The 20938-nt window shown below is 36.5% G+C and overlaps 1 protein-coding gene across 3 annotated transcripts in view; it reads right to left on the reverse strand.

Annotated features, from left to right (window-relative positions):
- Positions 1–20938, reverse strand: part of LOC136026660 (probable imidazolonepropionase) — a 156070-nt gene that overhangs the window by 61082 nt on the left and 74050 nt on the right. For all 3 annotated transcript variants that reach the window (XM_065703412.1, XM_065703410.1, XM_065703402.1), the window contains exon 2: positions 20438–20617. In XM_065703412.1, the coding sequence (XP_065559484.1) occupies positions 20438–20583 (146 nt within the window). In that variant the 5' untranslated portion in view covers positions 20584–20617. The remainder of the gene's footprint in view (positions 1–20437; positions 20618–20938) is intronic.

Consider the following 20938-nt stretch of genomic DNA (forward strand, 5'->3'; position numbering starts at 1 on the left):
AATCGCATTTTAATGCTGGTTTTAAATATATAAGTTTCATCAAGTTTAGTCTTACCCATCAAAAGTTACGAGCCTGAGAAAATTTGCGTTATTTTAGAAAATAGGGGGAAACGCCCCCTAAAAGTCATAGAATCTTAACGAAAATCACACCATCAGATTCAGCGTATCGGAGAACTCTATTGTAGAAGTTTCGAGCTCCTATCTACAAAAATGTGGAATTTTGCATTTTTTGCCAGAAGGGAGATCACGGATGCATGTTTATTTGTTTTTTTGTTTTTTTTTTCCCAGGGTGATCGTATCGACCCAGTTGTCCTAGAATGTTGCAAGAGGGCTCATTCTAACGGAAATGAAAAGTTCTAGTGCCCTTTTTAAGTGACCAAAAAAATTGGAGGGCACCTAGGCCCCCTCCCACGCTAATTATTTTCCCAAAGTCAACGGATCAAAATTCAGAGATAGCCATTTTATTCAGCGTATATGTTGGGAGAACTTTTCTTCGAGAATTTGTAATGGGAGAAGAAAATTTCCATGAAGGGAGAGCAGGATTTACTAGCATTATTTAAAAAAAAAAACAATTAAAAAATAAAAGTGAAAAAGCTTTTTCAGCTGGAAGTAAGGAACAGCAATAAAAACTTAAAACAAACAGAAATTATTACCCATATGAGGGGCTCACCTCCTTCTAATACCTCGCTCTTTACGCTAAAGTATTTTCAGTAATTTCAACTACTTATTCTACGGCTTTTGTGATTCAGGGGGTCATTCTTAATGAATTGGGATAAAATTTAAGCTTTAGTGTAAAGAGCAAGGTACTGACGATGGGGCGAATCCCCTCATATATGTAATAAAAACATGAGAATACAAAAATTCTTTACGTAAGCTAATTTATAAGTTACGTAAATCTTTTACCAATAAAAAGATTCGTAAAAAATTAAAAGTTCTAGTTGCCTTTTTAATTAACCAAAAAATCGGGGGGCAACTAGGCTTCGTCCCCCGCTCTTTTTTTCTCAAAATCATTCGATCAAAATTATGAGAAAGCCATTGAGCCAAAAAAAAAAAATATGCAAATTTCGTTTTGATTATTCCTCTGCGGAGAGCCAAAATCAAAACATGCATTTGATTCAAAAACGTTCAGAAATTAAATAAAAAAAACAAGTTTTTTTAACTAACGCCCCGCTCTTTACGCTAAAGTTTTTTACTGTTTTAAAAAGAAGAATTGAGAGAAAGAGTCAAAAGCGTAAAGAGCGGGGCGTTGATGAGGAAGCAGCTTCTTTCATATACGAAGTAATTTCTGTGCGTTTTAAGTTTTAATGTCGCTCCTTACTTTCAGTTAAAAAAACATGTTTTTTTTATTTAATTGTAGAAAAAAGCCAAGACAGATTGTTGAATTAAGTGGGCAGCCCAGTCAAGGGTTAATTTTATCCCTTTGATTGCCGTTGTTACTGTCTGCCATTTATGCTACACCTTTCCGTGCATGTGTGTCCCTTCACAAATGCCTAACTAGAGTCGTACCTGTTGGAGGTTCTCGCTGGGGGAACAAAAATTTTCCTCTCATGGCTATCACTCGACAATGCTGAACTAGAGTCAACCCTCTCATGCTAATTCCCGGTGGGTTGGGTTCAACCTGTTGGAGGTTCTCTCTCAGGTTAATTCACGAGTCGAGGAAGGGGGAAGCAGCATATTGACAAATTTGGCAATCTATTTACAACTGATTACCCCGCCAAAGAAATGAATATGAATGGAAATAACGAGTCCAATTCAAGGCCTACAAGGGCCTCCTGCAATCTGCCTCGACTCGTATGCAAGTGAACTTGCATTTATAAGCCAAGGGATTTGGGCCAGAAACAAAAATTTCAACTGTCAACTGTCAACTGTGTTTATTTGTTTTGTTTTTTTTTCCCAGGGGTCATCATATCGACCAAGTGGTCCTAGAATGTCGTAAGAGGGCTCATTCTAACGGAAATGAAAAGTTCTAGTGCCCTCTTTAAGTGACCAAAAAAATTGGAGGGCACCTAGGCCCCCTCCCACGCTCATTTTTTATCCAAAGTCAACTGATCAAAATTTCTAGATAGCCATTTTTTTGCGCATAGTCATAAGCCATCATAACTATGTCTTTGGGAATGACTTACTCCCCCACAGTCCCTGGGGAAGGGGCTGCAAGTTACAAGCTTCGACCAGTGTATACATATAATAATGGTTATTGGGAAGTGTACAGACCTTTTCAGGGGGATTTTTTTTTGGTTTTGGGGGTGGGGTTGTGGGTTTGAGGGGAGGGGGCTATGTGGGAGGATCTTTCCTTGGAGAAATATGTCATGGGGGAACAGAAATTCAATGAAAAGGGCGCAGGATTTTCTAAAATTACTATAAAAAAATAATGAAAAAATAAACATGAAAACGTTTTTCCAATTGAAAGTAAGGAGTAGCATTGAAACTCAAAACGAACAGAGATTATTACACATATGAGGGGTTCTAAAAATACTTTAGCATAAAGAGCGAGGTATTTAGGAGGAGATAAATACCTCGCTCTTTATGCTATAGTGTTTTTAGTAATTTCAACTATATATTCTACGGCCTTTCTGATTCAGGGGTCATTCTTAAAGAATTGGGACAAAACTTACGATTTAGTGTAAAGAGCGAGGTATTAACGAGGGTACAAACCCCCTCATATACATAACAAAAATTTAAGAATATAAAAGTTTGTTACGTAAGTTAATTCTTAAGTTACGTATATTTTTTACTAATAAAAACATTCGTTGAAAATGAAAATTTATAGTTGCCTTTTTATGTAACCGAAAAATTGCAGGGCAACAAGGCCCCTTTCCCTACCCTTTATCTCTCAAAATTGTCTGATCAAAACTAAGAGCAAGCCATTTAGCCAAAAAAGGAATTAATATGCAAATTTCATTTTAATAATTGATGTATGGAGAACCAAAATCAAACATGCATTTATTGCAAAAACGTTCAGAAATTACATAAAAAAACTAGTTATTTAACTGAAAGTAAGGAGCGACATTAAAACTTAAAACGAACAATAATTACTCCGTATATGAAATGGGTTGTCCCCTCCGCAATCCCTCGCTCTTTGCGCTAAAGTTTGGCTCTTTGCCACAATTCTGTTTTTTAAAACAATTAAAAGCTTTAGCGCAAAGAGCGAAGGATTGCGGTGGGGACAACCCATTTCATATACGGAGTAATTTCTGTTCGTTTTAAGTTTTAATGTCGCTCCTTACTTTCAGTTAAAAAAACTAGTTTTTTTTATGTAATCAATAGAAAGCATCAATCAACCATAGATTGTAATCAATAGCACATCAATTGATAATTACAAGGGAAACATTCAAAAATCCACAATTATCAAGCGATTAATTTTTAAAAAGATGACAGCCTTTGGAATCGCAATAGTGTTGTCTAAGTAAAGAGCGATGTGGGCACAATCTATTATTTTTTTTTCAACATAGCACTTCGTATAGAAAGAGTTGTCGTAGAAACTTTAAAAGGGACTCATTCAATTGTAAATTGAAAGTACTACTTCCCTTCTTAAGAGTCAAAATCGATAGGAGGGCAGCCAGCGTCTCCATCTCCCCCCCCCCCCAAACGACCATCATTTCCCCAAAACACCCAATCAAAACTTTGATGGCCATTTTGTTCACTATAATTGAAAGGTCCAGTAATTATATCTTTAAATGTGTTAACCCCCCCCCTACCACTGCCCTCAGGACAAGGGATATAAGTTATGCTAGTTGCCTATTGTTGGCATATAAGGTTTTATGGAAGAGATGTTCGTACAAACTCCGAAGAGGCTTATTTGATACGAAATTGAAAGTTCTAGTTCCATTTTTAAGACTCAAAAGTGATCAGAGGCAAATACCTGCCCCACTTACGCCAACTTTTCCCCAAATGCATCCAATTAAAATTTTGAGATAACCATTTTGTTCCTCTATCTATGACACAGATCCTCAGACCCTGGGGGCAGGGGTTGCAAGCTATCTCCCAGGGGCATATAAGGTTTTTATGGAAAGGGCGGTCTTATAAACTTTGGAAGAGGACCATCTGATTAGAAACGGAAACTCCTAGTTCCCTTTTTAAGAGTCAAAAGTGATCGGAGGGTAACTAGCCCTCCCTCTCGCGCAATATTTCCCCCGAACGCACCCGATGGATATTTTGAGAGAGCCATTTTGTTCAAAGTAGTCCAAAGATCATATAAGAATGCTTCCAGAGTTGACACAACTCCAGAACCTAGGGGGTATGCTCTGGGGGCATACATGGTTCTTATGGAGGGAATGGTCATATAAACTCTGGAAAACGTTCATTTGATTGGAAATTTAAAGTCTCTATTCACTTTTGTGAGTGAAAAGGGATTGGAGGGCATCTAGCCTACGCCACGCTTTCTTTCCCACCAATGCATCCGATCGAAATTTTTTGGTATCCATTTTGCTCAAAATAGTCCAAAGATCATATGACGATCCCCCCAGGATTGATACCTTGGTATCAATTGATAACAATCCCCTAAAGGCCGGGGGCAAGGGTTTTTAGTTTCACCCTCGGGGTATATAAGGTTTTTATTGAAATTGAAGGTTCTAGTGCCATTTTTAAGAGTCTAAAGTTATTGCAGGGCACCCAGACCCCCCCCCCCTACGCCCATCATTCCCCAAAACAAATCCGATCAAAATTTAGAGATAGCTAATTTTTCAGCATAGTTTAAACGCCCAGTAATCATATTTTCGAGAACGACAGCCACCCCTCACATCCCTCGGGGCAAGGGTTATGGGTTATGCTAGTCACCCACTGTTAACATTTAAAGGTTATGGAAGAGGTGGTCGTATACAATTCGGAGGAGGCTCGTTTGATTAAATTGAAGGTTTAATTTCCTTTTATAAAAGTCAAATGATCGGAGGGCAACTAGCCTCCACCCTACACGCCAACTTTTCCCCAATTACATCTGATTGACATTTCGAGATATCCATGTTGTTACTTTAGGATGGACACAGACCCCTAGAGCCTGGGGTCAATGGTTGTAAGTTATGTGGTAGGGGTATATAAGGTTTTTATAGGGTATAGTATGGGGTATAGTTTTTAAGAGTCAAAAGCGATTGGAAGGCACTCCCTCGCTACGCCCTTAATTTCTTTAAACACATCCAATCAAAATTTTGAACCATCTATTTTGTCCAGCATGGGTGAAAGGTTCAGTAACTATGTCTTTGGGTAGGGCAACCCCGCCACAGCCCTCGGGACAAACGGTGTAAGTTGGGCTATTTTTCTTTTCTTTACATATAGTATTTGTTTTTGAGGAAAGTGGGCATGTTAGACGTTTACTTTCCAAAAAGACGCGGGAAATTAAGATGAGCCTTTCAGAGAATTTCGAGGAGAGTGTCAAATAATAAGGGAGATGATCAATTGATCAAAAAGGCAGTATTCGCACGCTACTATTACTACTACTACTACAACTACGACTATTAATACTACTGGTGCCACTATTATAACTACTACTACTGCTTCTACTACTGCTACCACCACTACTACCACTAAGACAACTGTTCATGTAGCGAGTACTACCACGGCAAAGGATATTGAAATGAACATCTGAGAAAATGTTAAACGGAGAATTGAACTAAATTAAAACATAGTAAGTGCATTCAGATTTTCAAAAGGGCATGTCAGCAATGTTTTTAGAACGGATTGCCGTATCAAGATGAAACTTCCGGGACATAATGAAAGGGATTTATACCTGACCAAAAGGCAGCAAATGCGTTTTACTAATATCATTAATACTGCTGCTACTACTGTTACGTCTGTTACTAATGCAAAACCATTAATGCTACTGCTGCTCTTACTACTACATCTACTAATATGATACTAATACTATTAAGTACAAGTGTATGAAGGTAAAAATTTGACACCCCTCCCCCATGCCCTCTGAAGACCAGAGCATAATTTGCACTTTAGTGAAAAAAAACGAATACGATTAACAGTTTAATGTATATATACTGATATTTAATCCTTAAAGTCTTAGTTATTTTCCATTTATGAAAGTTAAAAAGGTGAAGAGGTTTAAAATGTATTTTGTTTTTAGTAAAGTGCTAATTATGTTCTGATCTTCAGAAGGCTTGGGGGATGCCCTACTCATGTTAATTGTGTTGCGAGAGCAACACTTTGGTTTTGTCCCGGTTTTTTGTTGTTTTTTCCCTATGCCGCCGATCTCAGCTTATTCCTGGAAATTGGTAGGGGTCTAACCTTTGCGGTTTTTACGGAAAGTGTGGACCTCAGGCCGGATTGATAATATGACATTACATTCTGGAAAGCTCCGCAGAACTCTTGCCTGGGGCCAAAAAGGATGGTTTTTGCTTGTCCACGAGCCAGAGCCTATGGTGTACGAAGTACAATGGAGTTATATAGCCTATGTCAGAGAGGAGTATTTGAAGTTGTGCAGTAAAAGTTTTCGTTTCTTGAAACCATGTCTCTGCTTTCAAGTGGAAAGCTCCGTTCTAGCAGGCAAGCAGGCAGGCACCACTTTCAAATTGAAGATGGACTAAAACCTATAAACGTTAAATATATGCGGCAGTTACCCGGCCCCACAGCCAATATATCTTCTTTGAGTGATAAATAGAAAAATTTACAGAAGCAAAAATGTGGCATTTTCCTACGGGTCCGAAAGTGCTGCCTACTATTTTTTCGACCCATTTCTGTTCGTGATTTCAGCTGAGTTTATCATTCGGTTTTTCGGACTTGGGATTGCAGTAGAGAAATGGTATCAGATGTGCCTTATAAACTTTAAAAGTTCTCTTATTGCTAAAGAAATTGGAGCTTATCCTTTGCTCCTTTCTAAGTGGTGACGTTAGAAAGTTGGCCTACGGCAAAAAAATCAACTTTTGAACTAAGACAGATAGAAATTTTTTTCGACGGAAATCGATAGCTCTTGATGAGCTGACCAAACTATATGACATCCATTTTTTGGTACAAAAATTCTTTCATGAGGTATTACAGTTTGAAATTTTCAAGGGGTTGACAACTTCAGTAGTAAGGTACACACTGAAACGAAATCTAGGCCGATACAAATTGTGAGACATATAGAGGACTTATAAGCAACAGTCGGCTGTTATGTAATAATCACTCTCGGCAAAGAGGGGTTAGCAACTTTTGCTAGTTTTTATCTATTATTTGTTTCCAGTGTATTTGGTGGTAAAAGAAATTTGGTTCCAGTGGTAAGACATGTAGGGGACTTGTAAGTAATAATCTGCTGTTAGGCTACAGTCAACTTCAGCGATGAGGGGTTTGCAACTATGCTAGCTGGTGTACCCATTTATTTGTTTCCGGTGAACTTGATGCCTATCACGGGGGAGGGACTTATAAGTAAGAATCGGTTCATTTAGGGCGAGAAACAGCTGTTAGCTCACAACCATCTTCGGCAATGAGGGATTTGCCACTTTTGCTAGTTGATGTACCTATTATTTGTTTCCGGTGTATTTGATGGTTAAACCAATTTGTTTCCAGTGGTAAGACATGTAGGGGATTTGTAAGTAATAATCAGCTGTTGGGCTACAATCATCTTCAGCTATGAGGGGTTTGCAACTTTTGCTAGTTGGTGTACCCGTTTATTTGTTTCCGGTGAACTTGATGTCTATCTCGGGAGAGAGACTCGTAAGTAAGAATCTGTTCACTTTGGGCTAGAAATTTGTGCAAATTGGTGCATATTGTATTCCATCTCTTTAAATCTGACAGAATTAAGTGTTTACGCAACGGATACAAACGATAACGTAAAACAATGAGGTAGTTTCGTGATAATTAGTATCACCTATGGTATTTTAATCCTGAAAAGTTACGGATAGCTTTATAATACCAACTAGATTATATAAGATATTGTTCCCAGTTTTCATCCTTCACGATGTCTACGATTGAAAAGGATAAATTTCAACAGGGTGCAAAGTTAATTTAGACCCTTCTTTCGATATTATTTTGTAGTTGTTGTTTTTTCAACGCTGAAGAACAGCCTTTGGTCATGTGATAACTGATTGCGTTCTTGTTTTAACATACTGTTTTAAAAACTTCGATAGGCTGACAACTTCATCATTTAACCGATAGTGAAGAAACAAGCACAAACGAGAATGTAGAACAATGAGATAGTTTCGTAATAATTAATAGAATATCATCTATGGTATTTTGATCCGGAAAAGTTAGGGATAGCTTTATAATACCAACTAGATTATACAAGATATTGTTCCGAGTTTTCATCCGTCACGATGTCTACGATTGAAAAGGATAAAGTTCAACTGGCTGCAAAGTCAATTTAGTTCCTTCTTTCGATATTATATTGTAGTTGTTGTTTTTTCAACGCTGAGGAATAACCTTTGATCATGTGATTACTGATCGAAAGCGAAAAAACAAAACCCAAGTGTTGCTCTCGCAACGCTTTAGTCGGCGAAGCCGGACAAGGTTTGTCACAACGCTTCACGTTGCCCGGGCAACGTAGGTCTAGTTTCTACTTGTTTTGAGTTTGACTCGACTATTCATTTTAATTTCTGTTCTATTGATGTTTCATTTATTCATTGGTGATAATTTGGGGGAGTTTTATGCATGAAAGATTATTTGAATTTGTTTTTGCTCATTTTTTTAGTTTAGATTGGGTCTTCACCTTTTTTTAAAATTTGCGGAAAAAGTTTTTAAATTAATATAAGTTAAAATGAACATTAAAATGCATATAAGCTTATTGTTTTGGATATGTGTTTTAAAATGATATTGCAGAGACTGGTCATATATTGTTGTTGGTACCATATGTTTTTTCTCTTTTTGACAGCATGGCTAATTTTCTGAAATGAAGAACAATTATAGAGTTTTTGTCATTAAAAATAATTTTTAAACTTTTTTTTACAAAGTCGACAATAAAGATACTATGAGCTAAAATAAATTAAAAACAGCATGAGGAAAATTCTGACATTCAGTTTAGCATGCTTTCGAGCAGTTGTTCCAATTTGGGGAGGGGAAAGGCAATTGTCCTCTTGGATTTTGAAATCATCTCTTTTTGTTATTTCCATTTGAAAATACATTTTCGGTATTTTCATTGAAAAATTGTTTCCCTGGGTTTTGAAAAAGTCATTTCCCCCCCCCCCCCCCTACATTTTCAGGAATTGACGTCTTTGCTTTAAAGATAGCATTAGGATTTATGTTACATTTACCTTGTACAATCCTTTTTGTAAATCATTCAGGAAAATATTAGAAGGATTAAACATCTTACAAATCAATACTAAAATGTGAAGAATATCTGTGAAATGAAAAATAAAGTTTTCAGTAATATAAGTGGATGTTGCAATCTTATTATGTGCCCTTACTCGTAGTATATTCGTAAAGGAAAAAATATTAATTGTTCTGCTTTGTGCAATATTTGCTTATCCTAGCTTTGTCAGGAACTCTTTCTGATTCTTTGTTTTCACTCTTGCAGTAGTTACAAAATATTCCCTCGTATATCAAACAGTTCGTGGTAACGAACTGTAGTAAGGAGCGACCCGGCTCAATAGTAACCAAAACTCTAAAAAATTGAATTTTGATATCAATAGCTACATCAAAAGAATCGCATTTTAATGCTGATTTTAAATATATAAGTTTCATCAAGTTTAGTCTTACCCGTCAAAAGTTACAAGCCTGAGAAAATTTGCCTTATTTAGGAAAATAGGGGCAAGCACCCCCTAAAAGTCGTAGGATCTTAACGAAAATGACACCATCAGATTCAGCGTATCAGAGAACCATACTGTAGAAGTTTCAAGCTCCTATCTACAAAAATGTGGAATTTTGTATTTTTTGCCAGAAGACAAATCACGGGTGCGTGTTTATTTGTTTTTTTTTTTTTTTTTTCTTTTTTTTTTCTTTTCCCCAGGGGTTATCGTATTGACCAAGTGGTCCTAGAATGTCGCAAGATGGCTCATTCTAACGGAAATGAAAAGTTCTAGTGCCCTTTTTAAGTGACCAAAAAAATTGGAGGGCATTTAGGCCCCCTCCCACGCTCATTTTTTTCCCAAAGTCAACGGATTAAAATTTGAGATAGCCATTATGTTCAGCATAGTCGAAAACCATAATAACTATGTCTTTGGGGATGATTTACTCCCCCGCAATCCCTGGGGGAGGGGCTGCAAGTTACAAACTTTGACCATTGTTTACATATAGTAATGGTTATTGGGAAGTGTACAGACGTTTTCAGGGGGATTTTATTTTGTTTGGGGGTGGGGCTGAGGAGAGGGGGCTATGTTGGAGGATCTTTCCTTGGAAGAATCTGTCATGGGGGAAGAAAAATTCAATGACAAGGGCGCAGGATTCTCTAGCATTACTATAAGAAAACAATGAAAAATAAACATGAAAAGGTTTTTTCAAATGAGAGGAAGAAGTAGCATTGAAACTTAAAACAAACAGAGATTATTACGCATATGAGGGGTTCTAAAAATACTTTAGCATAAAGAGCGAGGTATTTAGGAGGAGATAAATACCTTGCTCTTTATGCTAAAGTATTTTTTAGTAATTTCAACTATTTATTCTGCGGCCTTTCTGATTCAGGGGTCATTCTTAAAGAATTGGGACAAAACTTACGATTTAGTGTAAAGAGCGAGGTATTAACGAGGGTACAAATCCCCTCGTATACATAATAAAAATATAAGGTTATGAAAGTTTGTTACGTAAGTTAATTCTTAAGTTACGTATATTTTTTACTAATAAAAACGTTCGTTTAAAAATTAAAAGTTCTAGTTGCCTTTTTAAGTAACCAAAAAATTGGAGGGCAACTAGGCCTCCTTCTCCACCCCTTATTTCTCAAAATCGTCTGATCAAAACTAATAGAAAGCCATTTAGCCAAAAAAAGAATTAATATACAAATTTCATTTTAATAATTTATGTGCGGAGAGCCAAAACCATTCATGCATTAATTCAAAAACGTTCAGAAATTAAATAAAAAAAAACTAATTTTTTTAGCTGAAAGTAAGGAGCGACATTAAAACTTAAAACGAACAGAAATTACTCCGTATATGAAATGAGTTGTCCCCTCCGCAATCCCTCACTATTTACGCTAAAGTTTGACTCTTTGCCACAATTCTACTTTTTAAAACAATTTAAAGCTTTAGCGTAAAGAGCGAGGGATTGCGGAGGGGACAACTCATTTCATATACGGAGTAATTTCTGTTCGTTTTAAGTTTTAATGTCGCTCCTTACTTTCAGCTAAAAAAATTAGTTTTTTTTTTATTTAATCTGTCAACAAAGACGCATGGTGTCTTTTCAAAGTTGAAGCGAGTATGGAAGAATAAGAAGATTAGTCTGCGAAGTAAGATTACATTATTGGAAGCTAAGGAGATGAAAGTTGTTAAGTATGGTTCTGAAGCATGGGTGCTTTAAAGTTACAGGAAGACAAGTTCAATGTTTTCTAGAAGCATTGTCTAAGGACAATGCCTCTGCACGAAGAATAAGTCCAAGGAAACGTCTATCGTTTGACTGCCTACATAGGAGTGAGTTGCACGAAAGATGTACTTCAGTTCTATTCCACTTTTTATGGCTACTAGATTCATAGGGCTATAAGATTCTATAAGATGCCAATTTCTGTAAGATTCTAGGGCTATAGGGCTGGGCTAGCTTTTACGGATGAAGGATGACTGACTGCCAAGGACTGTGCTTTTTAACCAGCCATCTGGGGTCAAACAAAAAGCAGGTTGGGACTGAATAGGTTAGACAGAGATCATAAAGAAAGATATAAAGAAATTGGAAGTTTCTAAGGGGTTAAAAAGTGAAGCTTTTTAACCAATTGGGATGGAGGAGGAATATGTGTAGCTCTGTTGGCCTTAGGTGGTTTTGTGCTGTAATAAGTTGTTATTAGTAGTACTAGCAGACAAAATATGTCCGTGATAAGCTAGGAAAGAAGAAGAGGTTTTTCGAATAGTTCAAAGAATTTTACCAGAGAGGTGAATATAAGAAAAACTGAATATTTAGACCAGTATTTTCCACTTTCTATTCGATTATTTTGACATGTTTTGAGAATGCGAATTTCGAACCTCTTACCAGTAAGGAAGTTTTAATCTATAATTTCTGTGCCTTGACAATCGCCTGATTAATGCAATGTGCAGAGCATTTTATTTACAACGATCCATGCTGCTAGTTTTTTAAATTTCGACCTTTTTTAACGATATTGTCATGTTTTATTAGGTGTGTACCGTCAATTACAACCATTTAGCCTTCGGTTAGGGACTAATATAGAAACAGCATATCTACAAGGAAATTAGTTTTAACCATATTACCAGCTAAGGTGCTAGGACGATCCAACGACAAAAGGTATTTGTGGCTTGTACTGTAAGTCTTGGTTCCACAGCTCATACCCTCAAACTTAATGAGTTCTAACCATTGTTTAAAATATTCTATGTCTCCAGTACTTCTTAAGGCATATAGAATTTTTTAACCATTTTTACAAAATGAGTTTTGTCCTTTTTGGTAGCTTACAGAAACAGTTGGGAAGTGGAACATTTATTATAACATGTTCCAAAATTCTTTAACAAAACGCCTACGAACTACTGGTCCTTAATTATGGTTATAGAACCTAAAATGTATTTGTCAGTTGTTCTGGTCTTCTGCAAAATTTATTTTTGTAACATGCCACCTTTTAGATTTCCGCAGATGAGCTATATCACATACTTTTAAATTTCCCAAGCTGTATCTTCGATAGTCAAAATAACCATAGGCCACGACTCAAGTAATTTAACCTAGCCCAAGATATAAAAATAGTTGTGATAAATTGAAGTTAAGAAACACGTAAAAATAAGTAGCTTTCTGTGCTTGATTTTGACTATTATTTATATTTGTTTCAAATGGAGGAACATAGAAGTGAAGTGAGGTTAAATTAGGTTGTGAATTTCAGAAATGGACTGTAAACCTGACACACCACCATCAAACCTTGCATAGAACTTAAAAAGTTGACTGACAGCGATGACTAAATTCAAGGGGAAAAATAGGTATTTCAGACATTTACCGGTAAATGTCGGCATTCACTAATTTCAGAGATTCACGGTATAGCCATAATATATATGAAGTATATAGTCATTCATATGTATTGATCCACCTCACAACAAAACTAAAATTTTATATTTTGCACATTTTGCCTTTAAGTCTCTCACATGCCTAATTTTATTGTATAGTTTCCATCAATATAACGGAGTTGAATTACTATTTCTAAAGTTTCAAAAAATTTTATATGCTCATTGCTTTTAAAGAATAAACTTAAATTAATACATTTTGCATATCAGAATCAGAATGATAAATGTATTTTATTGTTGTATGTATTTTAATAAAAAAAATTTTAGAGTTTAAGTTACTGTTGATAAGGATTGCTCTTTACTTACAATTTTTTACTGCAAGTCGTTTGACCCAAGGCTCTCTTAAATATGAAGGATGGCTAGTACTCCCTCCTTCAGCTCCCTTTTCATACGGTGAAAAAATGATTGAACCCTAACTGCGTTGACTAAGTAAAAATGTCATTTCTTGTGACAAGTAAATTACCAGTAGGGATAATTCCTAGTAAAGAGTGTCATTTCACTGTAGATAAAGAGTGACTTTGTTAATATGAGACTCAACGACAATTGTTGACTCTAATTTGAACATTAAATAAATAAAAAAGTTTTTTTTTTACCTGAAAATATGGAGCAATATTAAAGCTATGAAGTAGTGAGTATGAAGAATGGCTTTGATAAAGAAAATGTGCCCTGATGCATCTATGACAAAAAGAAAGCGAGTCGCGAACTGAATCAGTGAAAAATAATTGAACCCAACTATGTTGACTAAGTAAAAATGACATTTCTTATGACAAGTAAATTACCAGTAGAGATAATTCATAGTAAAGAGTATCATGTCACTGAAGATACAGAGCGACTTTATTAATACTTGAGTCAACAGTAACGGTTGACTCTAATATGAACATTAAATAAGAAAACCTGTTTTTTTTTTACTGAAAGTAAGGAGCGACATTAAAACTATGGAGTATGAAATATGAAGGATGTCCTTGATTTAGAAGATGCCCCTGATGCATCTATGACAAAAAGGATGCAAGTCGCGAACTATATCAGTGAAAAAATGATTGGGCCCATCTGCGTTGACTAAATAAAAATGACATTTCTTGCGACAAGTAAATTACCAGTGGAGGTAATTCATAGTAAAGAGTGTCATGTCATTGAAGATACAGAGTGACTTTGTTAATATTAGAGTCAATGGTAACGGTTGACTCTAATATGAACATTAAATAAGAAAACAAGTTTTTTTTTTACCTGGAAGCAAGGAGCGACATTAAAACTATGAATTATGAAACATGAAGGTTGTCATTAATAAAGTAGATGTCCCTGATGTACCCATGACAAAAAGAATGCGAGTCACGAAATTATTCGGTGAAAAAATGATTGAGCCCATCTGCGTTGATTAAATAAAAATGACGTTTCTTGTGACAAGTATATATAATTCCTAGTAAAGAGTGTCATGCCATTGAAGATATAGAGTGAGTTTTTTAATATAAGAGTCAACGGTAATTGTTGACTCTAACGTGAACATCAAATAAAAAAACAGATTTTTTGGCTAAAAGTGTGGAGTGATGTTAAAACTCTTAAGCATGAAGTATGAAGGGACCTTGATAAAGAAGATGTGCCCTGATGTTTCCATAATAAAAATAATGCGAGTCAAGAAATGAATCAGCGAAGAAATGATTGAACCCAACTGCATTGACTAAGTAAGAAGGGTATTTCTTGTGACAAGTAAATTACTAGTAGAGATAATTCCGAGTAAAGAGAGTCGTGTCACTCGAGATAAAGAGTGACTTTGTTAATATCAGAGTCAATGGTATTTGTTGACTCTAATATGAACAAAAATAAATTAGTTGGGTACAAATGATTATTTAACCTTTAGTGGGTGGTAACATCTTTTTTATTAGAGGCAATTTCTGTGTGTTTTTAGTTTGTATTATTCCTTATCGAAATTTATGTTTACTTTTGGTTTTATTTCTCCATACATAGTATTACTGCTTGTCTAAGGGTGATAACTTATTTAAGCTAATTTTTTCTTTTTTTTTTAGCTTTAAATTTGCCCTTTATTTTAATGAAAACATGTATTTTTTAAATCCAATTATCAAGAAGGTATATCATCTGTCACTACGGCAAAAGATCATTGCTAAAAGAAGAGAAAGTTATACTTATTAAATAAATAAATTTGACTTTCAAGATCTCCCGCTTTCAACTTTGATTGTGTTTTCTCACTGGAAATATTTTTCTTAAATCCTACGACTTTCCTACCCGTTGAAATTTTGGCCTTTTAATATTGTTTAGTACATTTAAATAAAGGAGTTGAATTTCAAGCATTTTCATAGTGGTAACAAAGGTTTCTGCTGGTTTTTTTTTTTTTTAGCCCCTTTTGAGTCGAAAGAAATATTTTCTTTGTTGTTTCGTGGATTTATTTGCCACTTCTTCCTCTATATCATGCCCTGGTGTATGGAGGGGATTTAGTTTATGTTAATTTTATTTTCTAATATACCCTGCCCTTATAAATAATTAGATTCAATATTTACTTAATAAAAAACAACTTTCAGAATTTTGGCCTATATCACAGACTTTGAAGCTCTGGATTGATGTTTCTATGAATGCTGCTGATCACCTCTACACTGGTGAATAGATGCTTTGAGTCTTCGAATCTTCTTACTAGCACTTGTGCGTGAAGTCCTATAGAATTTATCTCCAGAAAATGGCCAACCTTAAAGAAACAAATCCTCAGGTGTTGAACAAATTTTAAGACGCCAATTTTGTGATACGGCGCTCCGTCAGATTTTGGGCTGTCTTTCCCCTGACCTGGTCATGGAACAAATATTAATGCGCTCTCTATAACCTAGTGTAGGTATAACACATAGACCCGATATGCCCCAGTCTCGGCGGCTAAAATGGCTTTATCCGCTCCTGCGCAGGCTGCTGTCAGCTCTGCACCCCAAAAACTCACGGGTGTAGTATTTAAGACTAGTGAGCAGCAAAAAGACGCTGGGACGACAAGAATTGAACATGACTTTAAATATGTTGAAAAGGTTGTCCACTTTCTCCTGGATTTTTCACCTTTCACAAAGGAGCCAATTCTCAGGAATATAGTCAGTGGCAAAATTGCGAGAGAGCAGGTGGACGTAGACGAGGCTATAACAATAGGTAGAAAAATCTTGAATTATATGACTGGAAAAGACACAAACATTTATACATTCAAGAAGAAAGCCGCTGCAGTTACTATGAGAGTGCAAAGTAACCTGAAGTGAGCAGCAGAACTGCATACTGTTGCCTCTATTTTGATAGTTCAAAGACTGGTAACTGTTCCAAGGAGTTCAGATGAAGAAATCCTGATATTTTTCAAGTACAAACTCTGCTTCCCACCTTATTTATCGGGGCTGAATGGTCTCCTTTGGTTGCCGGACAAACCATCACTTGACAATGCGATCTGGCACTATGCTGAAGGTCAGCAACGAAAAACAGATTGGGTACTTAAGAGCTTGGATGAACCTCAGTATTTAATAGATGACGGGGCCCTTCTACGTGGTTTGCCTTGGGAGAAATGCAGCACGTGCGTGGATATCTGCACCAAATACGGCTACTATTTGAAGCAAAGATATAGATGCGGTTTCATAGCTTTTAATGAGTATTTATCAGGACCTTCAATCAAAGACGTGACGCTTGGGAGGAGGAGCAGGTCTAAAGGATGTCCTAAGATTAGCATTCAGCCACATATGCCTTGTTTAATAAAAAAAAAAGATGATTCCCTTAGAAAGAGAAAACAAGCAGGCAATCATCAGCATACTGTTCGACTACCTTAATGATGCGGGATGTAAAGTGTACCAGTCGCCAGCCAATGCTGACCTGTTGATTGTGATAACTTCAGCCGAGTCGGCAGAACGCCAACCCACTGTCTTAATTGGAGAAGATAGGGAATTACTAGTCCTTTTACTGTACCACATGAACCGAGACTGTAAACCACTATTATTCCATTATTAGTCAATGTCACAGTAAACTGGAGACCGTCTGAAATTTAGTGATACCATTTACGACCAAATTCTTTTCCTCCATGCCTTTCTCGGATGCGATTCGACCTTGCGAATTTATGGTATATGAAAATCTACACCGCTGAACCACGTGAAAAAGAAGAAAAACTTCCAGGTTATCGCCGGACTATTTCTAGATTCAGCTTCTACAGAAGATGACATCAGAAAAGCTGGAGAGAAGGTCATGCTTATATTATTTAAGGGTGTAGAAAATTATATAAGTTTTGACAAGGTCCGATACAGGAAATTCCTCTAAAAAGTTGGAAGTTCTGGGAAGCATGTAAAGACACAAACGCTCCAACCAACTAGTGATGTTTGCAAGAATCATTCGATTCGAGTATTCTTTCAAGTACAAGCGTGCAAAAATGTTGAGCGTCAACTAGATCGTTTGGAGTTTGGCTAGATTATGCAGAAGGGAGAATTACAACCTGTGTGTTCAGATATATCGTCGGCACCGCCTTCCCTTCCCACAATGTTTCACTGTAATAGCAAGAGCGAGTGTTCGACGCTACGATGTTTATGCAAAAAGCATGGCTTAAAATGTACATAGGCTTGTGGCAATTGTTAAGGAACTAGCTGTTCTAACTGCGAAACAGTTGGTGCCGGAAACACTGAAGACGATTGTAGCAAAAAAGAACAAATTTTGAATAGCTTTGCCACTATCCAATGAATCTCTTTGTTACTGTGATGTTGATCTACCTTATGTTATTGATGTATGTGTTGCATTGTATCTGAGTATATTGATCTCTTATTTGGAACTAAGTGCTTCGTCTCAGCTAAGGAAAGCTCTTTGACAGAATGTTCTTTTTTGTTGTTACCGAATATCCATTTCAACTTCGCCTCCTCCTCCTAATTCCTACTCACTTTCCCAAAACTAAGGTTCCAGGCATGCAGGACTTTACCTGGACCCAGTCTTGGATGTTACCCAGGCGCGAGGCTGCAACTATTTTGTCATTGGCCAAGTTTAAAATTCACATGCAGGCTCAAACTCTCCCCCAACCTGCCCCTCTCTCAAAGATTTGATCACCAAACAATTCTTTTGACTTCAAACATTTAGTTTAATGTTCACCATAAGAAAAGCGTAGAAATAAAATATCTAATCACATTTTCTGGCATTCACTCAATCAAAATTTTCTGCCTTAACCTCAAAGTCAACCTTTAAAAAAAACTCAAATTTGTGAAAGAGCTAAAACGGCAAACTTTTTGGATTAGGAATCAGAACATAGTTTTTGGCCGGGTAGTGAAAGAACCATTTGTATAGCAATTTTTATAGGTTGACCCTTTTTCACATAATTCCTAGACTACTAGGCCGCAACTAAATCACGCTGTTTTTTACAACATCAATAAACTACAAAGTGAATAAATTACTAACTATCAAATGCAATGACAAAAAAAAGAACAAAGAGTTCGGAAAACGACGGGTAAGGCATCTCAATGGTTCGATTTTATTTCTGATTCGGGTAAGCAGACGCCTTGCACAAGGAGGTCCAAAATGAACGATGGATCTGACTTTCGAGTGCTGAGTGCTCAAACTCGAGGGTAAGCTCGTTTATTCATTCACGGAGAGAGGGCATTTTTAGCGACTTGAAAGCAGATTCATAAGACACATGATTTGCACCGAATATAATTTTGGCAGCACGTTTCTGAATAGTTTCAATCTTACCACTGAGATATTCTGTGTTGTGCACTTGAGGGCCCCAAGCTGGGCATGTCTTCGTGTGTAATGGCCACCATCACACAGATATATCAGTTTGAATTGCATTGTCTAAAAACCCAGGTACTGAAAAGTCATCATCGATGTTGAGGCATGATTTCCTTTCTTCACTACGTTTTCAACATGTGGGTTAAGTTGAGATAACTGAGTACTATGGTTCAGGGAAGGAGAGATCACGCTTTAAAGGACAGAATAGCATCAATTTTATTTTATTTTCGTTAATTTACAGTTCATATGTACAATACTGGCCGACAAAAGTCGATCTGAGGTCACTACCGAACTGCAGAATGATTTAATGCAAATCTACAAGGTATTTTAGAAGAATTAATCACAATTTGAGTCAAGATCTTCCGGAAAAGTGTATAAGCACGCTGATAACGGCCACAAAAAGCATCAACAACAAGTAGCAGAAAATACTTGTTTGCACTCATCACCTTTAAGTTTTCGGCAGTAGTAAAATGGGGGATTAGGTCAAACGCTTTTTGATAATCAGATAAAAACAAGTCCACAGTACTATTTCTTTGATCTAGTCATTCGGTAGAATACTATTACCAAATAGTAAGTAGTGCCAGTACGGTGAAGACAACCATACCGAAATGGGTCAAGGGAAGGGTTAATTTGAGAAAGAAATTCGCAGTAAATGAACGATTCAGTCATTTTGGCTAGGTTTAGGAGTAATCGAGATCGGCCGCAGCTGTTCACAAGATTTTGGACCATTGACTTCGGGTATAACTCGTGCGTGTGTCTTCTTTCATGTCTGAGCAAATACTTGTTCCTTACGACACTTATTAATCACTGAAGCGAGGGGTTTGGCCAAGAAAACTGCGCTTTCAATCAGTAACCTTAGTCGCATTTCTCCAAGATACGGAGAATTTTTTTTTCAGCTTCTCGATATCCTTGAAAACCGAATGTTATGTTGTTTCTGCAATCAATTCTTCGAAAAAAATCTCGTACGAGTGTTTCAATTTCACAGTCGTTGATGGAAATATAAGGGCTACAGATTGTTGGGAAAACGTATTCACTTTGGTAGATGTTACCAGTAATCCGTAGTGATTATGAATCTTAATGGCACTGGCTTTTTTCTTTTCAAGTAAACGTTGTACCCCAGCATGCCATTTCCGAAAATCAGTATTGAAACATTCTCATGGATATAATATTGCCTAGTATCTCAGTTAACTTTAACTACATGATTCCTCTGTGACTTCGTCGCATTTGGCTTACCACTGGGGTGAAGCTGGTTGCAGTTCTAGACCATCTCTTTAATTTCTAGCGTCACTCATGGTTCGTCGCTATCGCTGAATACCATGGTTTTTGCGGGGATGTTTTTGTGGTACTGTAGAGGTAGCGAATTGAAGGTATCCACTTTTGTATTCTGGCCTGTCACTGAACAAAGAGGACACGGTACCCTTCCAATGATGGATGGGTGTACCTTACAAAATCGTAAAGGTTAATTTTTATTGCTCGATAATTTGTAGTAATTCACTTTGTTTTGATCAGTTATGTTTGGCTGTATAAATTGAAAAAAAAAATAAAGCTTATAAATTAGGGTAGGTGGCATTAAAATTAAAGAAAAACATTGAAGTGCAAAATATTATTATGTCACCTAGTGTAGAGTAGGTAGGATTAAAAAAAAAAGAAGGTAGAAACGGAAGTTGAGCATAGAAATATTACAGTATACTTACTCGTCAATAAGAATTGAAATTCCTTCTCCATTGCGTTCGGTCAAAATCGCTAAGCTTGACTGAGTTTGCTCAAGTCCACGCAACATTTTCTCGCCATTTGCTGTAACTCGCACTACTTGCTTAGCGTTCGTAACTAACAGCTTCATCGCTACCTATTAGTATAAGGAGAATAAGCAATCCCTGAAAAATAAAAAAAACATGTATATTTTGAGTACGGAAGCTAGTACATTATTTGGTTTCAATGATTTCATAAGACATAAAGGTTTTGATTATAAAATCAGTAAAAAAAAATCCAATATATCTCCAGCCTTAATGCGTGGAGGCCACGCCAGAGGATCCATCGATAAAAGGGAATAGACTTGCCAAAATTACCCCAAAACCCATTAGCTGACCAGCCAATGAACCAGACGAGTCCATTTACTTTTAAATGGATTGAGTATGAATGAATTGTGAAATGGACGATAAAACAAATTCCTAAGGTATCGTAAAATGATTGATTTC

Source organism: Artemia franciscana, chromosome 1 (genome assembly GCF_032884065.1).
Source record: "Artemia franciscana chromosome 1, ASM3288406v1, whole genome shotgun sequence".
NCBI lineage: Eukaryota > Metazoa > Arthropoda > Branchiopoda > Anostraca > Artemiidae > Artemia > Artemia franciscana.